The following is a 19,359-nucleotide window of genomic DNA, read 5'->3' on the forward strand; positions in this document are numbered from 1 at the left end:
CACACACACACACACAGAACAAAAACAAGAGTTGATGTATCTCCTTTGCTTTATTGCAACTTAATCAGGGACAGTAACAGACATTTTTTTGACACCAAAATACATTCTTTGATGTCTGTACATATCTCCAGGCACCAAGAACATGCATATGAACTTAATTATTGTGGAACAGTTCTTCATTTTTTTGGGATGTATTTTATTATTAATTCAAATTTATATTTCATAATTATATATTATTATTTTGGTAGTACCTATAGATAATGCAACTATAGGCTGCTTTTCAGTTCATGAAGATATATTATTTGAAACAGCTATTCTAAAATACATGAAACAAGAATTTTAGGTCTGGCTACATCCAAAGTTAATCTTTTAGTTCTACATTAGTATTAAAACTGAAGCATTTCATGCTGATGTTTCATTTCCACTTAGAAACATGGCAACTATTAATTAATAGTTAATCCAAAGGTAATAAATGTAATTATTACAAATAGCATATACACATTACTTTAAACTATTGACAATAATAACAACAGCATTAGGTTTATGATGTCCAAACTCTTAAGTATTTTTTATTTGATTTTATTTTCAAATCCTCAAGAGGGAGCCATGGTCCGAGGACAGTGATTCACCAAACCGTGAAATGTTTGAATAACAGGCTATGTATTCATTATATATTAGGCTTATACGTGGACATGAATATGACTTATCTGGCGCCAATTTAACGAGAATAAACTGATTTTAATTAATTATCAGCCGTTTGACAATTGTTTGATAATATCGCCCATAATATTGTGCTTCATTTTATGACAACACATCATGATGGAAAAGTCGTGGAAAGTGGCGAAATTAATAAAAACAAACTCAGCTTACATCGGTGGAGGATTATTGTATAGAAAAATCTCCTACATCAAAATGTCTCCAGCTGTATTTTCATGATAAAACACTTGAACACGAGGCCTTTGCTGTGTTTCTTTTCGCTATAACTTAATCAGAAAATCCCATGTAACATCCCAGGTCCTCAAACAAAGATTAAAAACCTGTTGGATGCGCGCGATAATTAAATTACGACCTTTTAATAATGGGCCGAAACTCACACAGAGGACAGACTATAATTACAATACCCTCCTTTCATCTGACTCGTTTCCATGGCGGTGAAGCGTTGTAAACCAGAAGTACATAAAAGCCACAAGTGCATCAGCTGAGAAGCGCAGAGGTGGAACACGGAAAATCTCAAAACAAGAGGAAACACGCAGGAGGGGGCTTGTTATTGACCTTAACAGAGAGGGAGAACAGTGACTCGTAAAGCTGCAGACACCTGAGTAATAAACTGGAATTAAATAGTATTTGTAATCAGAATCAAGACTGTAACAGTTATTCTGGACTTCTGGGGTGTCCAGAACTGAGCTGAAGGGCGCGTGGATAAGGTAACTCTCCTTATAACAGCTGCTCCACACTTCTGTATCAAGGCTTTACTATTGACTCATGTAGTACAGCTGCTGATAGGATACTGGTTTACAACAAAGACTCAATTTAGCCAATCGTTTATTAACTTGGAATGGGAAAACAGTGTGCCTAGTCGGTTTTTATCACTGTTAACCTGAGCTAATGGAGGTAATTAATGGATTCATGCCATTTTATAATGGAAGGAATCAGAAAAGTTCTCTTTGATGAGTTCATATTGGTTGAAACTGAACATCCTGCGACCAGGTGACAGGTTCATCTGTCATGTATTTATTTGACACTGGAGAAACTAAGCAAATTTTTTAATCATTATTATGATTTGCCTTTATGAATTTAAAAATAAAATAAGCTTTTGTGTATCATTATTATTCTTTTTCATTATGATAATATCATGTTATTTTCTTTTCAACTAAATGTCTCTGTAATAACTGAATGAGGAAAGGTTTTCAGAATCCAGGATGTAATCTTGAGTAACTTAAGTAGACTACTTATCAGCAGATTTTGGACCTTGCACTTTCTTTTTGTAAGAGCCTCACCTTGTATTTCTCTGGCAGATGCATGGGCATTCAATCTACTGTCCTTATTTGCAGTGATTCCTTTAATGAAGCCACATACTGCTGCTCTACTACTCCCTTAAGGTATGAACCACTAAGTCTCTTTACTTTATCCTCACAAGCTTTTCTTAGACATCTATATTTGATTTTCATTCTCATTTTTTTTCTTCAAATCTAGAGTAAAGAATATTTGTTTATTTAGTTTATTGAACAGGGACCATGTATAGTGGCATTGATCACAGAGAAAATGTATTGTATGCATTGTACCTGACTGTAGTTCTCTAAGCTGCAGTCCTTTAAACACACAGATATATTACACATAAAAATACAACGCACAACTAGTAGAAAGGTACATTTCATATTAAAATACAGTAAAATAGTAAATGTACATATACACATACATACACATATAATGTGTCTTTGTGTACACTCATATCAAGTTATCTAATCAGGTGTAATGATCTGGAGTCTCCCAAGCATTTTGCTAAATGGGTTATTTACTTAGTTTCTTCTGTTTACTATCTTTGGATCAATTTGTACGTCATTGTTCTCACTACTTTCTCAGAGATGACTCAGTGTCTCCAAACACCATTTTCCTGCAGGCTACATCACCGTTCACAGTCATTTCATTAATTTATATCTGTGTCTGTTCAACAAGATGACTTTAAGGTGAAATCTGGAATATACAATGAAAAATGTAACATAAAGGCAGTCCAAATAAGTTGCTGTTTTTTCATTCAAAACTTCATTTACAGTGAATGAAGTTTAGGTCATTTTAAAAGTCTGAGCCCGTTATCTTAGCATATGCTAACTCATAGCCACTTATGCGGAAATTTGAAATAACATCCTGTCTGTTGTTTCTGTCTTATGATCTAACTATTCTAATGCAGATAATGAACTTTGGCAAACATGTGATCACACACTGCTGATACTCTTAAACTGTGCATGTGCATGTGTGTAGGTGCATATGTGGGCGGCTCTGAGGCAAAAAAAAAAAAGTGTGTCTGGGTCAGTTTTTCTTCCTCACCTTATGGTTACTAACGAGGAACTGGTGTTTTCAGGCATGTTTGCTCCTCTTCCCATCTCTCTGTAAATACACTCAACCTTAAAAGGCCATTTACTGTGCGGCCTAATGGCTCTGCAATCCAAAATACTGCTTTCAAATCCAACAGTGTCCACACAAGTCTTGTAAGATGTTATTTTGCGTGTTTGTTCCTTGGTTAGCACCTGTGGCATGTAAATATGTTTTTGTTTGAGCAAGATTGAACCAGCACAAGTATTTGTTTCATGTATGCAAGGACAAATCGGTCTCTATAGTAACAGCATCCTTGACATGACCTTGTGTGTTGTCTTCACAGATGGCAGGAGATAAGCACAGATAAAAGGAGGTCAATGTTTTAATCTTCGGCTTCACATCAAGACAAGAAAAGTTTCAATTGTGACTGAATCCCACCTGGAAACTGTGTTCTAATTAATAAATAGTGAAACTTGAACAATGGCGTCCCACAGCCCTGTTCCCACACATGAGGGGACTAATGGGGGCCCACCATCTGTCAAATCTGGAAGCTCGCAGGAGTCCATGAAACTAAAGAAGGAGATCTCCCTCTTGAACGGGGTCTGTCTGATCGTGGGGAACATGATCGGTTCTGGGATCTTCGTCTCACCCAAGGGCGTTCTCATTCACAGTGCCTCCTATGGCCTCTCTCTAGTGGTGTGGACCATTGGAGGCATCTTCTCTGTGTTCGGTGCTCTGTGCTATGCTGAGCTGGGGACCACCATCACCAAATCTGGGGCGTCCTACGCCTACATCCTGGAGGCTTTTGGGGGTTTCCTGGCCTTCATTCGTTTGTGGACATCCCTGCTGATCATTGAGCCAACCAGCCAGGCTGTCATAGCAATCACATTCTCCAACTACATGGTGCAGCCCATCTTCCCCACCTGTATAGCTCCATACGTGGCCAACAGGCTGCTGGCTGCTGCTTGTATATGTAAGTATACACATAGAAAGTGTGTTTGAATGTTAGACAAGTCAATTCACAGATGGTAAGTGTATATTACATCACAGATTCACTTCTGAGACAAAGCACGTGAGCTTTGGAGACTGGAGAAGTGAAAAATGGTGACTGTACAGCTGCAGTCACCAGGTCTGCAGCAGAAATTCCTGCTGACGCTAGACATAAGAGGAACTGATCCACACCAAAATCTAAGTAAGGAAGAGTAAGGAAGACTTTTTGCTCATTCTGAGAGCAATGATTTAGAAATACTGGTCACATGGGGAGTCAGGGCTTTTTCTGATCTGAGGACAGCAAAAAGTGCTCACAATCATAGAGGCAACCTCTCTGTACAGAAGCAGCTCAGATTGTTGAGATTAGTACAACAACACAATAGCACAGAGAGGTGACTAACCTTATCAATCAAACTAATAACAAATTCACTGAAGCAATTACCCACTTTAAAGGCCAAGACATACCAACACTCTGGCAACCAGACACCAAGACAACAAACCAAACACACCCAGAGCTCATTGAATTAATGCCTGTCAAATAAGCCCTGATATCCACAATAAAATATATTTGTATTATGTTAATTTACAATCAGTATTACACATTCATTCACCCACATGCCTGAAAGGAATGCACGTGCAAACAGATTTTAAAAACAAGCACATACACACTTACTCTGCAACATTTACGACATGCTCTGATAAGCAGTGCTTAGAGGAGGTATGATAACTTTGAGTTAAAGTCTTTACTACAGGGAGACTCTGACCTGAGAGGCTGAAGCAGCACTGACAGCTCAGCACATGAGTAAACCATAAAACTAAACCTACTTCCTCTCACTGATGGCCTCATTAAAAAAAAGATATATATATGATTAAAAATGTCAAAATTTAGGCTGACACTGGGAAACTATCAGCAGAAATGTTGTGTTAACCTGCTTTAGTTGAGACTAGAATAAGGTTTTAGTCATGCTGTTTTCTTTGGTGAAAACCTAATATGTGGTGCCTGTCGAACAAAACATAAAGAATCTAAAGTAATATGATCCTGAACCCGTGCAGTGATTTCCACAACAGAATGGTGTTTGTTTTTAATGTAGTACTGCCAGTGGGCCTGAAGTTCCTACAGCTGAGTTGTGGGCTCCAGTCAAATGTTAAAGAAAGTTCACCTCCCATTATCGTTTCCTAAGCTCTTTTCCTTGACCTCATTGAACAATATCACAGGGTTAAGGAGAAGTGATTCAGGACTTAGGAAATGATAACCGTGTTGTAATCAGAATCCACCCACACCTAGTCTAAGCTGTGATATTCAATAGATATTCTACAAACAGGACTTTAGATACTTTATTTGAGGCAACTGTATAACAATGTTACTCAGAGAGCATATATCATATTAGTATGTTACAATATTACTTAATTTTCAGGATTCCTGAATAACAAAGGAAAGAAAAGGATTGAGAAGAGAAACATTTTGTGCAGGCTGCAAACATGCACCCCACAGTCAACACATTTATCCATATGAACCATAGTTAGGACAACTAGCTAAACATAATCAAGCTTTGCTTTGAAAGCTGCAGTTGTAAATAATTGTGGAATTGAATTATGTATGTTCTTCCACAAAGGATGATCCAGTGTATTCTGTGCTAAAGAAGATGATTAAGAAAGTACTTGAACTCCTTTCTTTGGTATATTAGAGAATTCAAACAGTTCTTATCATGGCTGTCACTTAGATACTGCTGGGTCATTTTACTAGTGAGAAAGGTTCGCTAAACAAAACCAATTTGTTTAGAATAATCTAATATTAATTGTATTACCAACTTGTTCCAGTTGAATTCTTTCAGACTTACACTAAAACATTTTCTGAATGATTCTTCTGAACTTGAGGAATTAAAAAAAGGTTAAACCTTGGCTTTCATTGTAAATTTTAATTTTTCTAAACAAACCATTTTTTGTCTTGTAAGTCATGATGCAACACTTGTGTCATATCATGTTTGATCTCAGGTTTGAGCAGGTGAACCTAAACACTGCTAATACTTCTTCTTCAGTGTTTTTTTTCCCCTCTTTTTCCCTATTTTCTAGGGTTTAATTGAGATGTAAATCTTTTTTTTTTAAGAAGCCATCAAACAAAGGCCTGCACATCATAGGTTTTTGTTTGTAAGTTCACAGTTTGTGAACATCAAATCATTTCACATCCGGACCATATTTGATCTCAACTACTGGTTACCAGCTTCTTAAACCTGATCTTTCTCCTCCCACCCTTCTAAACTTTCACTATCAACACACCCCAGCTCTACTTCTGTGTGGTAAAGCCTCACTCTCCATCCCACATCACCGGCTGCCTCTGTCCAAAGCGTTGTTTTCTGTTATGTTTGGCTGGACATCCTGTTGGGTTCAGATCTGTTATGATCCTTTAGCTGTCAAAAAGATGGAAGACGATAGTTGATAATTTTACTGGAAGTCTTTCAGTCTTCAGTGGTCAACAATGGGGAGAGAGATAAAATGTGTCCAGTCAGCTTGTTTGCAGGTGAATTACTTTCATCAGTCTTCATCAGACTTGTGGTCAGGAGTCAGGAGAAGACCTTACACAACAAGAAAAACTCCCAATGGGAGGGAGGTTTCACAGAAGTGAGACATACAAAACTGAACATAATTAGAAAAAAAAGGACATTATGTGAAACTTTGAGTTGCATCTGAATACCTGTACTGCTCTACCTTCATTAACTTTGAAGGATTGTGCACTGATAAACCGGAGGGATGATAACACACGGGGAAAAGAACAACATGTTTTCCAAGAACAGCAACCATGCTCAAGGTGAAGGAGGACCATATGTGAAAAAGCTGCAGCTTAGACTACTTTACTTATCATCAGTTAAAGGATCAGTAGTACTGCAAGCTGAAATATTCATGCTTATCAGATCAGTGGTACTTTCTGAATATTCATCCCGTGTTTTTAAAGCAGTGTGTGTGCATAATAGCTTGTATGTGCTGCTCTCAGCTGTTTCCTCATCCAACAAACAACAGCCTGGTCTGCTTGAGTCAGCAGCAACGTTTCCTCAAATCAACCTCACGGAAACATGCCGGCACACATTGAGTTTACAGAGCAAATGTCACCAATGAGGCTGTTAACCAGTTCGCTTCTCAGAGTTTCTGTGTGAGTAATGCAGCACGTGCTTATTTGGTCTGTCGCCCCTCAGGTTTGCTGACTTTTGTGAACTGTGCCTATGTGAAGTGGGGCACCAGGGTCCAGGACTTCTTCACCTATGCCAAGGTCATTGCTCTCATCGCTGTCATCATCACTGGCCTGGTTAAGATTGGACAAGGTGCTCAAGCAGTCACTAACTCACCTTCTAGACTGTATATGTCCATGCTTAGAGGAAGAGGAGACCTATACACCACATCTGCTGTTTGCTAATTGAAAATGATCAACTTTTAATTCACTCTTTAAATTAACATCAATCAAACTAATTTGATAATAATAATATCACTGCTATCTTCCAGGTTACACTCAGAACTTTGAGGGCATGTTTGATGGCTCCTCTAAAGATCCTGGAGACCTTGCTCTGGCTCTGTACTCAGCTCTGTTTTCCTACTCTGGATGGGACACACTCAACTTTGTCACAGAAGAGATAAAAAACCCTGAGAGGTGAGCAGAGCCAGAAATATGAAACAATGGGAGATGTTTCCTATATAAATAATATGGACAACATCAGATAGAATATACGTTGCTTATAGATGGATAACTCACTTAATAGTACACCTTATATCTTGTACTTCAGCAGCTGAACCAATACTGTTGAACAACCACATACTGCAAACTCTATTTCTTAGGATTAAAATTTTTTATGGTTTTTAACTATGCTCCCTAAACAACTGATTTAAAATTGAGATTTAAGATGACTAAGGCATATATTTTTCCATTTTTTAAGAACAATTAGTCAGATATTAATGTAGAAATAGAATTAGGTTTACTGAAAACAGTCCCAATGTTCTTAATTCACCGTATGAGCAAGATGTGAGACAATATTAAGCATTTGTGTACATTTGTATAGATTTAGTTTTAAAGTTACTGTTGTTACTGTTCACTATTGCTCAGCAAGCACTTTCTTGAATGGTCTAAATCAAACTTGTAGAACATACTGTCATCAGGTAAATGGCGAATTGTGGTTTTACACAGGATGGGGGCTGAGTAGCAAACCTCCCATTAATTATTCTATTACCATTTTCACCAAGTCAAGTTCAGGTAACCCTGAAAGCAAATGTTTATGTTGTGGCAGAACCCTCTCATTGGTTGTAGATCTATTCACTTATTTAGTTACAAGACAAGATCTTTATACTAGGTCTCTGTTTTCATTTGAACAGGTTCTGGTTTTACGCATGTAAACCCCTCATTTATAGAAGAAAAGTTGTAGCTACAACACATTGGCCAAAATACAAACCCAGCCTCGTCATTTACTGTATGAGGGTAATTTTAATGTATTTTTAAGTTATCTGAATTTAAGCAACTGGCATGTGAAACATGAGGTCTCAGCTCCTGTTTGACAAAAAAGAAGCATAGACTTTAAACTAACCCTAAAGTTGAAACTGAAAATCAGTGGATATGAGTGCAGCTACTGCCATAAATTATCATAATATTGATAGAACATGACTGAAGGCAGCAGCAGTGAGATGTCTCTCAGTAAAAAAAGAGTCAAACCAGAACTGATCTGTGTTAGATCTTGGTGCTTTGTTAGAACCACAAAGTAGATGTAATCTGTGAGCCATGACCTGTTTCCTAAATAAAGTACCCCAACTTCTCCTTGTCTACATGACATGTCGTTTCCACTCTTACTGGAAATGTGGGCCAGTTTTTAAAAGGCACAAGAGACTTCACACTCAGTGCTGCAGAGTGGAGCTTTTTTCAAAGATTTTTCCAGTCATGTACTTGACAATTATCTGGATATACAATGATTTAGCTTCATATTCAAAATGATGCTATTTGTCTTAAGCACCTGCGACGCTTGAGGATTAACCTTAAGAAGCCCGTCTTCATTCTTCACTATATATCAAATAATGCATAACAAACAACTCAACTGATAACATAAAATCACAAAGTAGACACAATCTTACTCAGAGTGAGGAAGAGAAAGTACAGAAGAGGATTTGCGTGCCTGCGTGTGTGTGTGTGTGAAGCTGTTGCTCTTATTCACTCAGTCGAACACTGATCAAATGAAATAAGACTTCACGTGCGATTGAATCACAAGCCTCTCCCAAAGTTCCCAGGCAGATTAAGTGACAAACAACTGCACCTCACCCTGATCCACATCTTTCCTTTGCCCACGGAGCTGATGTGATCTTTACCCAGAGTCTGTATCTCATCTCTTCTGCTCCCTCTCCTGTTTATTTCTGTGAACTGCAGGAATTTGCCTCTGGCCATCGCTATTTCCATGCCCATTGTAACAGTGATCTACATTCTAACCAACGTGGCTTACTATACCATCCTCCCCATCAATTCCATCTTAGACAGTGATGCTGTTGCCGTGGTAAGTACCTTTAATCCTCACCTTAATTCAAATTCGTATTCAACTTAATACGAGTGCAGCTTTTGTTTAAAAATCCCATTTTCTTTTCCCTGCAGACGTTTGCAGATCAGGTGTTTGGAGTGATGAACTGGACCATTCCTCTTGCCGTTGCTCTTTCTTGTTTTGGAGGGCTCAATGCCTCCATCGTGGCTGCCTCCAGGTGAGTGAGTCTGCCTTTGAAGATTATGCCCATACACTTAATCCCTGCATCATTAAAGCTCAATTCATTGTCATGTGTCAGCAAGTTCCATCGTTAGTTCATTTTTGTGTCTCAAAAGGCTATTCTTCGTGGGCTCCAGGGAGGGCCACCTGCCTGATTTCCTGTGCATGATCCATGTCCACCGCTACACTCCCATCCCTGCATTGCTCTTCAATGTCAGTCAACCCCATCCATCTTCTTTTCTTTTGTCTTAGTGATGTCATTTAGCTGCCATCCATCCTCACAGTTCTTAGTCTCACTGATGTTTCTTGCTCTTTTCTCTAGGGCTTCATGGCTCTCATATACCTGTGTGTAGAAGATGTTTTCAGGTTGATCAACTACTACAGCTTCAGCTACTGGTTCTTTGTTGGTCTGTCTATTCTTGGCCAGTTGTATCTGCGCTGGAAGCAGCCAGACAGAGAGAGACCCCTAAAGGTAATTCATTTACATTTAAAACAGAACTTTTAGTCTTTCAGAAGATCAGCTGAAGTTTCAAACCTGAGAAGATTGCCATCATGCCATCATCTTCCTCTCTCCCTTCCACAGCTCAGTCTGTTCTACCCCATCATTTTTTGCCTCCTCACCATCTTCCTGGTGGTGGTGCCTCTCTACAGCGACACCATCAACTCTCTGATTGGCATTGGCATCGCCCTGTCAGGAATTCCCGTTTATTTCCTCTGCTGCTACACGCCGGCCAGTAAAAGACCCTTGTGGTTACGCAGCTTCATTGGTAAGACTGATTCTGTTTTCATATTAAAATTAGGCAGATGAAATGTAAATTCAACTTTTTAACAAAGTTCTATGACCTGTTTACAAAAAAAGTTTGCATGATAAATAAATTAAAATGGAAGGGAATGGTTTGCAGTTCATGTAAACCATTATATTTAGTTAAAATTTGGAAAAATGAAAACAAACAAATATCATATGATATCATAAGAAAAGGATTTCAGAGGAACAGTTCAGAGCCTCCTTTATTTTATTCTTTGATTCATAACTTGTCAAATGTTTTCAGTGTGTGACTGGTCAGGAGTGAACACAGGTCAGTTTGTACTGTTTTGTTCTGCTAAAATAATAATAATTATATTAATAAAGGATTAGCTTTATCTAGCGCTTTTTAAGGCACCCAATGTGCTTTACAATGAATCCATAATCCATTCATGCCACATTCATATGTGATGGTGGTGCTGTCTGAGTGCCTGAGGTTCACTAGCAGTTTTCATCTTTGTCCTGTGAGAACAGAGATTTCTTTAGGTTTTCTAAATGATGATTTTGTGTACCACAAACAAGCGGTTTTTCTAGCGTGAGGCAGGTATCCATGGGAACTTTTTAAATTAATTTCAGTGAATGGAAAAAGGAAATATTATTTTCAAAGGAACAAATTAAATGATTGTGCTCTAAATGAAGATCTCAGATAATAAGCTCTGTGGGGAAAAGTTTTTCCATCGTTAGGAACTTATAAATACTTAAAGTTAGACAATTTAGGTATTTAGTGTAGTACAGATGTCAGACAGCAGTTTGTGATTATTTTTGCTCACTTGCTCAATCTGTACCTGATTTAAAATAAGTGAGAGGAAGTCTACTGCCTTGAACTTTAAAAAACCTTCATAGAGGATAAAATCCACAAATTAATTGAAATTATACACCGAGATCTGAAAGTGTTTGTGCAAGTTTAGTTTTTTTGCTAAGGATGTGCATGTTTCTTGTATTATTCAGTTACTGAGAGTTGTTAACCTGTCCCCATCATTAGATTTGAACCTCTCTTTTCTTTCAGTTACTTATTTACTTTTTGGTGACATAATCTTACGTTACACCTGCTTTTCTTTCTCCCTTTTAGACTTTGAGGATTATCGTACCTTATTTAAAATGTTTCTCAGTTTAAATATTTGAGACATGTCTTCATATTAAAGATAATATTGAAAATAGTTTAAATGATTTGAGAAATACGTTATTTACACTTCATACAGCAGTTCAGTTTTTGGAAGAACTGCATTATTATGACCCCTGCTGTACAGTTTTTAATGTATTAACATACTTATTTAAAAAAATGTCAAGCTGTGGCTAAATTAGGAGCAGTAATGCATGCAAACACTCAACAGCAGCTTCAAAGCTGTTTGTATTGCAGCATTATTGATGCAACTTATTGAGTTCAATCATTGCAAATCTATTGTTTAACATCTTTTTAATCTGTGATATTATGTATTAAATGGTTAGTCTAAAAAAATACACTGTAGTGGTTTCCTTACAAAAATCAATGTTATGTGATGTTATTGTCTTTGAGCTGAAACATTTGGCCAAAGCAGCCGTTCTAACCATCCTCCTGCATCTGCTTCTTTCAGCTAAATGTGGTGTGCTGATTCAGAAAGTTTGCTTCTCAGTTCTGACAGAGATGGATGTCGACAAAGCAGAGTAAAGAAGCTTAGTTTTCTCATCCTGCCAGAGACTGATGCCTCTTGGAGCTTAAAACCTGAATTCATATTGACCTGTTGCTGCTGCCACAAGACCTCAACAGATAAACACTTTGGGCTTGAGCTGGATACGACTCTCTGACCTGCTAATCAGGCATTTAGGTGCTGGAAAAAGTTTCACTCTGACTGTGACTTCAAGGAGAACATTATGATGCACTCCTGAAGAAGTCAACACTAATTTCTATTACAGAACCATGCAGGTTTTTAGAGAATTATTTAACTGATACACCAAGTATTTTCTGTGAAATTAAATACATGAAAAGCTTTTCTGATTTTACTTGAAGGCTGGAAATTGTTTTTAAATTATACAACTTGGAAACTGAAAGCACTGCCGACTATAGAAACAGCCTTGGTATTATTTCTATAAAAAACAATTAAATAGGTTAGAGTATGTCACTCCATATTCACACGCATGTGTTTTGTATTGTCATCTGTAACGTCTGGTGAAGTAAAGGGCTATTTTTACACAGATTTTCCAATTCTCCAACAGTGTTTGATTCAAACATTGTTAAATGTTGACGAGTTTGAAGAAATCGAGCTGCAAACATGTATTTATAATAAAAAGACAAGAACCCAAAAATGACTGATTTCTACAGAGTGACGTGTTGTGTACTCACATGTTTACGAAATATTACAACATACAACAGAATGTTTAGAGGCAGAGTTTATATTTGACTTAGAATAATACATAACCACAATCACGTCCTGACATTTCTGTCTGTAAATATGTACACAATTCATTGGTTTATGTCAATAACGCCCATTGGGATTCATCCAATGGTGTCCTTCCACGGCCTGGCATTCCTTTTATCTGCCTTCATGGTCGGAGACTGCTGGAGAGGATTGTGAGTAAAAGTCTGCCTCAGTGGACCTTAAGGGTGAAATGAACAAGTTTAGAAATACTGAATTAGTAAGTGTAAGGACAGATTAACCCTCTGAGCAGATTCATCAAGTGTTTAGGATGTTAAATATATCTTTTTATTAGTGTGGCTGGAAAAACCTAATTCGACTACAATATACTTTCTAAAGTGATCCTCTTGTCTTTAGAGACAGTAAATGGTGAAAAATATCAAAGCTCACTTTCAAAGACTTTCAAAAAACTATCAAAATATCTGTAACTGTGAAGTCCATTAAAGGACAAACCAGAAACATATTTTTTTACATATATTTAATCTGATTACCCTTACAATTTATGCAAAGGAGAATTGGACTTTTTGTTCTAGGAGATTTCTTCATCCTTGCATCGGTTTCTGTTTAGGAACACAGGATAACCAGGACCTGAACAACTGAGAATCTGAATGCCATCATGTTGCTAGGTGAAGAAAACTTGTGTCTTCTTCATTTAATATTAATAAAGAATTTAGCTAAACACATGAAAGCAACACTTAAATACTACTTGCTGGAGTTAAATTTCCAGAACAAAGATAAGAAACCAACTGCTGATCATCATCACTTTAAATAGTCTCATTTTTTATTTGTGTGTAATAAGTCAGAGCAGCCACAAGGTGGCGCAAATACTCTACATGTTCTTTGACATCACAAACAGTTGCTTTTTGTTGCCCATTTTTTAAACAGGCCATAATCAGTTTTTGTCTAAAATACGATCATTAAAAACATTAAAAAATACTGTAGCTGTTTTGCTCATTTTGCCCCTATTGTATAAGACCATTTGTGTGTATTTTTGTGCATAATTTGAACTCAGATGGGTAAGATTAATTACAATTTGAGCAATAAGGACATTTAGTCTTGTGTGATTTAAGTTCCTGCCAACATATTTTTCCATCTTTTTGCTTGAACCTTTACTTTTTTTCTTCCTTTGGTCTCATTCTCAGAGGTGTAGCTGAAACAAATTCCAAAATGAACAATAACTAGCTGGACTGACCTTTAGCAGCGAGGTCCAGGTGGTTTTTTATTCTTCTTTCCCTCTCTTCCAGCTGTTGAGCCAGCTGAGCGTTCTTCCAACCTGAAGTCCAAATCAGTTACAACACAAAGAGAGACCGTAAGCAACTTTTTCAAAATGTCAAGTTAAATAAGCAAAATCTGTGTCACTCCTAATCTTGTGATTTATCTTTGCAACACAAACCCTTCCTCATGCTTTCAATAAGTCCTTCATTCTGAGGCATGGCAGAGGCCGGGTGTTTGATCTTTTCTGGGATCTTCAGCTTTCTTCTGACTACAGGGTTCGTGAGCAGCGCCACTTGACCCAGGGAGAAGCAGTTTGAAGTCAGCCAATAGGTAAAAACTGCCTGAGGAAAACATTTTGAAAACACTGTTGAGATGTTACAGCAGCGGAGCTTTAACGGATGTCAGGATATGATGGAAGCTGAAATTAAACAAAAAACAGATGTGACTTCGAAAACACTGACTGTGGGAAAGTTGATTGTTAGAGGGAGGATGATTAAAGGCATGACCCTGAACACAGTCTTCATGGCTCGCAGATTAGGGTTGTCGATACCAGACTCTGCACCGAGCTGAAAAAAAAATGTAAGAAGAGTGTGATGATTACTGTGAAAAAGCATGCTCAGTTACTATGGTTGTGTCACAAATCAGAAATATTAACACTTACCTCCAGGATTAAGAACATGGTTCCAGTGACAGCAATAGGCAGAATATAGAAAGGATCTGCTGCTGTCAGGTCAGTAAACCAGAGGGCACCTCCTGTCTGCAAGCTGGGCACCGGCAGATAGGCCATCTTTCTCAGCGCAATGAAGAAGGAGATAAAAACTGGTGCCTGAAAGACACAAACAAAAGACTGAGTTGTCCTGAATATTGATAGACAAAAAGTCCAATGGGCAAAAACAAAGGGAGATGACAGCTTATTATATTAGTTATCTTGACATAAAATGCACTGACACGGTCTTCGCTGGCCCTCTGGTGTTTTGTGTGACTAGAATGGTTGTGTTAAATGATTGCGTTGTGTTTATACAAGAAGCACTCCGAGAGCGCAGACCTCCGCCAAGCCAATGATTGTTGGCGTTATTTTTTAGTTAGAAGCTCTAATAGCAAAATTATCCCCACAGTGAAGAATCCTTTAAGAGAAATTCCCAAAATCTGATCACTTGTTCCTTATTCCATTTCTGAGATTTCCTGAAAATTTCATCATCAACATCTTTTCCTAACTTTGAGTTATGTTGCTAACAGACAGAAAGACAAGCAAATGCTGCCGAATATATTGGCAGATGCAACAAACTAGACAGTGTGTGCAAAAGCATAAGCTTGAACACATTCTTAAACATAAAAATTCAATAATAAAGAGTCATAAAGAGTTTAACTGACCTGTGCCAAAGGAACCAGGAAACCACGCAGAGGATTGACATCATGCTTCTTCTGGAACAAGTTCAGATCAGAGTATGCTTTGGCAACTGCAACAGAAAACATCAACTCATGAAGAGTGGGGATATCTTAAAGAGACAAATACAACAAAGGTAGAGTTGGCTTTACAATCAAATTTGTTTCCACTCTGTTTGGCCTCATTCATTCTGTTCGTTAATTTTGTCATCTCAGGCAACACGTTGTTCAGCTTGGCTGCTTCTCTCTGGCCCTTCACAATGACAGGAAACAAAGCTAGCCGAGCCAGAATCGTCCCTGAACGGGGAAAAAAAAGAGAACACATCAATTAAACACAAAGTATTTGAGCTTAAACACAATAATTAAAGAAAATATGACATTCAAATATTGACCCAATCTGCTCTCAGATATATTTACTTGTACTGGCTCACAAGGATGGCTGCTTACCTGTAACAATAGCTCCCCACCAGGGCAAACCCAGGTCAATGTGCATAAACTCTAAGAGGTTCTGGACGAGACCCACTGGTGTGTGACTGGCCAGTCCCAACTCTGCCAGCCGAGGCTCTGCAGCTACAACCTGCAGGACGTTCGCTGCAGTCGGGGCAGCATCAGCCACCTGCTCAATTACCGGCTGTGTTAAAACAGGGCTGAGGTCAGCGGACAGAGAAGAGGCATCTATTGGAGGAGTAGCAGCACTGTCCGCTACCGATGCTGCCATGAAAACGGTCTCAACTGGGACCTGTAAGTATATATGTATAGCAAAAACTTTGTAAGTTTAAGTGGCTACTTAACTAAGATTAATTATGTACTTTTTAGGATATAGTCTCAGACACCTGTTCAGGGACTGCCTGGGTGATGACAGGGATGGGGTGAGCAGGCAGAGAGATGGGGGATGACTCCAGGACAGAAGGGCTACTAGAAACATCTACTCCTGGAGACACCGTGGATCCATCATCTGGTGGGAACTGTTGATATCACAAAGATTCAACAAATCATTAACAGTTCAGTAGCTGCCCAACAGCTGAATCAAACAAAGACTTTTCAAAGACAAAAATTGTACATTTATAAATGGATAAAATATTGCACGTTTTTTACTTTTATGCCACCACTTTTTCTGCCTCGTGCAAATAGTGGATAACATTATCAAATTATTTATACATACACTGAGTATGTGCTGTGATGAAATTGATCGAAAATATAGTATAAGAATTATATCAACATTTTGTTTTCAGCTGGTCTTTTTTTTATTTTGCATGAATCTGCTTCTTTCAATTCAGAAACATTTTTTCTTATATGTTTAACCAAAAACGGAATATTTTCTTGTAAAAACTCTGTTTTTAGAAGGTATATTAGCTGTCCCTCCCATCTCAGTGACTGGCTACATTTCTAATTTGAAACAATTATCATTTTAACTAAGTAATTAAATAAATAAGTAAAGTTTATTTGTACAGCACCTGTCACAGTCTTCACAAAGCGATTGACAATGAAAGTAATCAATAAAATTCCAAAATACCAAAAAATAAAACGCACACACAAAAAAAAAAACAAAAAAAAAAACAAACAAACAAAAAAACAAAACAAACAAAAACTAAAACAAAGTACAAGTATAAAATGTAAAATCAGTCAGAAGAATACAAGTCCAACTAAAAGCTTGTTGGAATAAAAATGTCTTCAGCTGCTTTTTATAAAAAATATCTAGAGTCCAGACTACGTAAAAATAGGGGCCGGTTATTCCACAGTCTGGGTGCCACTGCTTGGAAAAAGATCAGCACCCTGGAGTCTTGAAGTGAGTGAGAGGGACCATTAAAAAATTCTGGTTGGACGACTGCAGACATATTATCTGACTTACAGGAAGCATATATAAACAACAAAAATAAAACGGGCCCCAAAACTCTGCATGAAACCTTTGAAGATTCAGACATTATTTGATTAGCAAGCACGCTGATCTGCTAAGTATGAAGACAACCAATTTAGAATGGCACTAGATTATAAATGGTTAACTGTGTCAAAAGGCGAGGACAGCTCGATCAACACCAGGACAGGCAAGAGAGAAACACAAGTGTGGCTGTCTAACCAGTGAGAGAGCTGGTTACATTCGAGAAGCAGCTATGATTGGTTTAACTCTATTTTTACTTACTTATGTACGTATGCACATACTTACTTAAATACTGACCGACAGACAGACAGACAGACAGAAACTTGTATACCAGCTCACCTGTGAGCTACTGTGTCTTATGGTCACGGTGTTAACCCAGAGGAACCTTCCTTTGTGTCTGCGGCCCAGCTGGGTGCTGGTGGATGGACTGGGGCAGCCCAACACTGTGTGTAGATGGGACCTCTGGAGCAACTGCTGTTTGGACACCAAAAGAACAAGAGTGTTAAAAAAAAATTGCAGCAACTGATTTGCAGGAAACAGCAAGTACTAAAATTTACTAATTTAACTAGTTTACTGGGTAAAATTGTATCTTATTTTTTTTTTAAAAAAAAGTTTTTTCAAATATGAAGACAAATGGCTTCATAATCTAAACCTGATTGTTTTTTGCTTTTGCACTTAGTTAAAAAAATATATATCTGATAAGTAGTTTGGGGTTTTACCTTTACAATTTAAACTAATTGAGAAATGAGTATAAATGAAAATAAATCATTAGTTGTTTATATGCTCATCCTCCTCATGTAAATTCAGCTGCATCGGAGCTACACTAATGCAGCCGACTTTAATCTGATTTAGAAAGAAGCTGCACAGTGATATTAGATTTATTGTCTAAATTAAAGGTTAAACAGCTGACAAAACCAAAAGAAAAATACATAACACTTTTATTTTAGAGGTTAATTTACTATGTTTTGTTGGAAGTTTGACTATATTCAAGGTATAGTATCCTCTAAATATAAATACAAATCATATGTAGAAGCAGTAATAACTACTTTGCTAATGGCTTACAGAATCAATAACTGCAATAGTTGCATATTATAAAAGCAATTTTTACACTGCCCAAGTTTTAGCTCAGGATGAAGAATGTAATGATTGTAACGCTTGACATTAAAATATAAGAACAATGGTCAGCGCGATTAGTTATACAGTCAGGAATGACAATTTAACAAATCTACTTATTTTAGGTAAAACAAATGCATGTGTTTCAAGTTCATTATGAAATATATTGACCTCTAGCGGTAGCACCGCGTTCCTACAGGAGAAGGCAGATAAGTAAACTAAACCACGTTTTTAAACTAATCAAAACGTAAACCGTATGAATCTTCATTTCACCACATAACAAAGTGTTTATTCTTGGAGAAATTATGTGAATTTTAAGCAGACAGTATCTAACTCAAGTCTTGCAGGCCTGTAAAGACACTGATGTGAGTCTAAGTTCACGTCAGAACGGTCCAAAAAACCTCCATCTAGTGCTTGTATTAATCACATATTTTAGTGCCATTAGCCAAACTGTACATGGCATACTGTTTGAGAACCATGATGATTTAACAGTTACATAAAGCAACTGACGGCCTTGTCTTTTCTGCAGACGCTGTCAAAGTCACACAGAAGGCAAACACCCGTAGCGCAGTGAGCATGCTAGCCGGGTAGCATGTTAACCTAAGAAAGCCGCCTTTTGTGCCCGTTTCACAGGATGAAAAAAGCAACCCAAGCAAAACTGAAAATAAACATACGTTGTTCCGAATGTCTGAAAGAGCTTGGCTGCCAAGGCTTGGTTTTCCAGTCTGTCTTAGAAAACATTTTGCTAAGCAGCACGGAGTCACCCTACTCCTGATGGCAGCCATATTGGAAGGAATAATAAGATGCTACGGAAAGCGAGAAGGGTCCATTCACTTGGCTGCGTAACCG

The 19,359-nt window shown here is 37.7% G+C and overlaps 2 protein-coding genes across 5 annotated transcripts; one reads left to right on the forward strand and one right to left on the reverse strand.

Moving 5' to 3' along the window:
• The first annotated feature begins 1,227 nt into the window (after nucleotides 1–1,227).
• Nucleotides 1,228–12,802, forward strand: slc7a7 (solute carrier family 7 member 7). 2 transcript variants are annotated; one of them, XM_041986124.1, is made up of 11 exons: nucleotides 1,228–1,424; nucleotides 2,016–2,099; nucleotides 3,374–4,003; nucleotides 7,206–7,331; nucleotides 7,510–7,654; nucleotides 9,407–9,530; nucleotides 9,626–9,729; nucleotides 9,848–9,944; nucleotides 10,054–10,203; nucleotides 10,315–10,498; nucleotides 12,105–12,802. In XM_041986124.1, exons 3-11 carry the CDS (start codon nucleotides 3,511–3,513, stop codon nucleotides 12,176–12,178), a joined length of 1,497 nt encoding a protein of 498 aa, XP_041842058.1. In that variant the 5' UTR covers nucleotides 1,228–1,424; nucleotides 2,016–2,099; nucleotides 3,374–3,510; the 3' UTR covers nucleotides 12,179–12,802. The 2 variants fall into 2 exon arrangements, with proteins under 2 accessions (XP_041842058.1, XP_041842057.1); XM_041986123.1 differs by having other exon boundaries at nucleotides 2,052–2,099.
• An 80-nt stretch (nucleotides 12,803–12,882) lies between these two features.
• oxa1l (OXA1L mitochondrial inner membrane protein) lies at nucleotides 12,883–19,333 on the reverse strand. 3 transcript variants are annotated; one of them, XM_041986122.1, is made up of 12 exons: nucleotides 19,216–19,308; nucleotides 18,050–18,061; nucleotides 17,737–17,868; nucleotides 16,355–16,486; nucleotides 15,969–16,260; nucleotides 15,675–15,818; nucleotides 15,510–15,595; nucleotides 14,800–14,964; nucleotides 14,600–14,704; nucleotides 14,317–14,479; nucleotides 14,116–14,196; nucleotides 12,883–13,104 (listed from the first exon to the last, which is right to left on the reverse strand). In XM_041986122.1, the coding sequence occupies exons 1-12, from the start codon at nucleotides 19,249–19,251 to the stop codon at nucleotides 13,004–13,006; spliced, it is 1,449 nt and encodes a 482-aa protein (XP_041842056.1). In that variant the 5' UTR covers nucleotides 19,252–19,308; the 3' UTR covers nucleotides 12,883–13,003. The 3 variants fall into 3 exon arrangements, with proteins under 3 accessions (XP_041842056.1, XP_041842055.1, XP_041842054.1); XM_041986121.1 differs by lacking the exon at nucleotides 18,050–18,061 and having other exon boundaries at nucleotides 19,185–19,333; XM_041986120.1 differs by lacking the exon at nucleotides 18,050–18,061 and having other exon boundaries at nucleotides 17,737–17,871; nucleotides 19,185–19,333.
• Nucleotides 19,334–19,359: the final 26 nt, after the last annotated feature.

This window comes from Melanotaenia boesemani, chromosome 5, assembly GCF_017639745.1.
Source record: "Melanotaenia boesemani isolate fMelBoe1 chromosome 5, fMelBoe1.pri, whole genome shotgun sequence".
Lineage (NCBI taxonomy): Eukaryota > Metazoa > Chordata > Actinopteri > Atheriniformes > Melanotaeniidae > Melanotaenia > Melanotaenia boesemani.

What these genes read in the sequence shown, in the direction of transcription:
- slc7a7 (XM_041986124.1), top strand. Translation starts at nt 3,511, where the DNA reads ATGGCGTCCCACAGCCCTGTTCCCACACATGAGGGGACTAATGGGGGC. An exon ending in CCTGGTTAAGATTGGACAAG is followed by an intron (nt 7,332 to 7,509) that starts GTGCTCAAGCAG and finishes GCTATCTTCCAG; the next exon opens with GTTACACTCAGAACTTTGAG. An exon ending in GTGGTTACGCAGCTTCATTG is followed by an intron (nt 10,499 to 12,104) that starts GTAAGACTGATT and finishes TGCTTCTTTCAG; the next exon opens with CTAAATGTGGTGTGCTGATT.
- oxa1l (XM_041986120.1), bottom strand. Translation starts at nt 19,295, where the DNA reads ATGGCTGCCATCAGGAGTAGGGTGACTCCGTGCTGCTTAGCAAAATGT. An exon ending in GAGTGGAAACAAATTTGATT is followed by an intron (nt 15,596 to 15,674) that starts GTAAAGCCAACT and finishes TTTCTGTTGCAG; the next exon opens with TTGCCAAAGCATACTCTGAT. An exon ending in CCATGTTCTTAATCCTGGAG is followed by an intron (nt 14,705 to 14,799) that starts GTAAGTGTTAAT and finishes TTTTTTTTTCAG; the next exon opens with CTCGGTGCAGAGTCTGGTAT.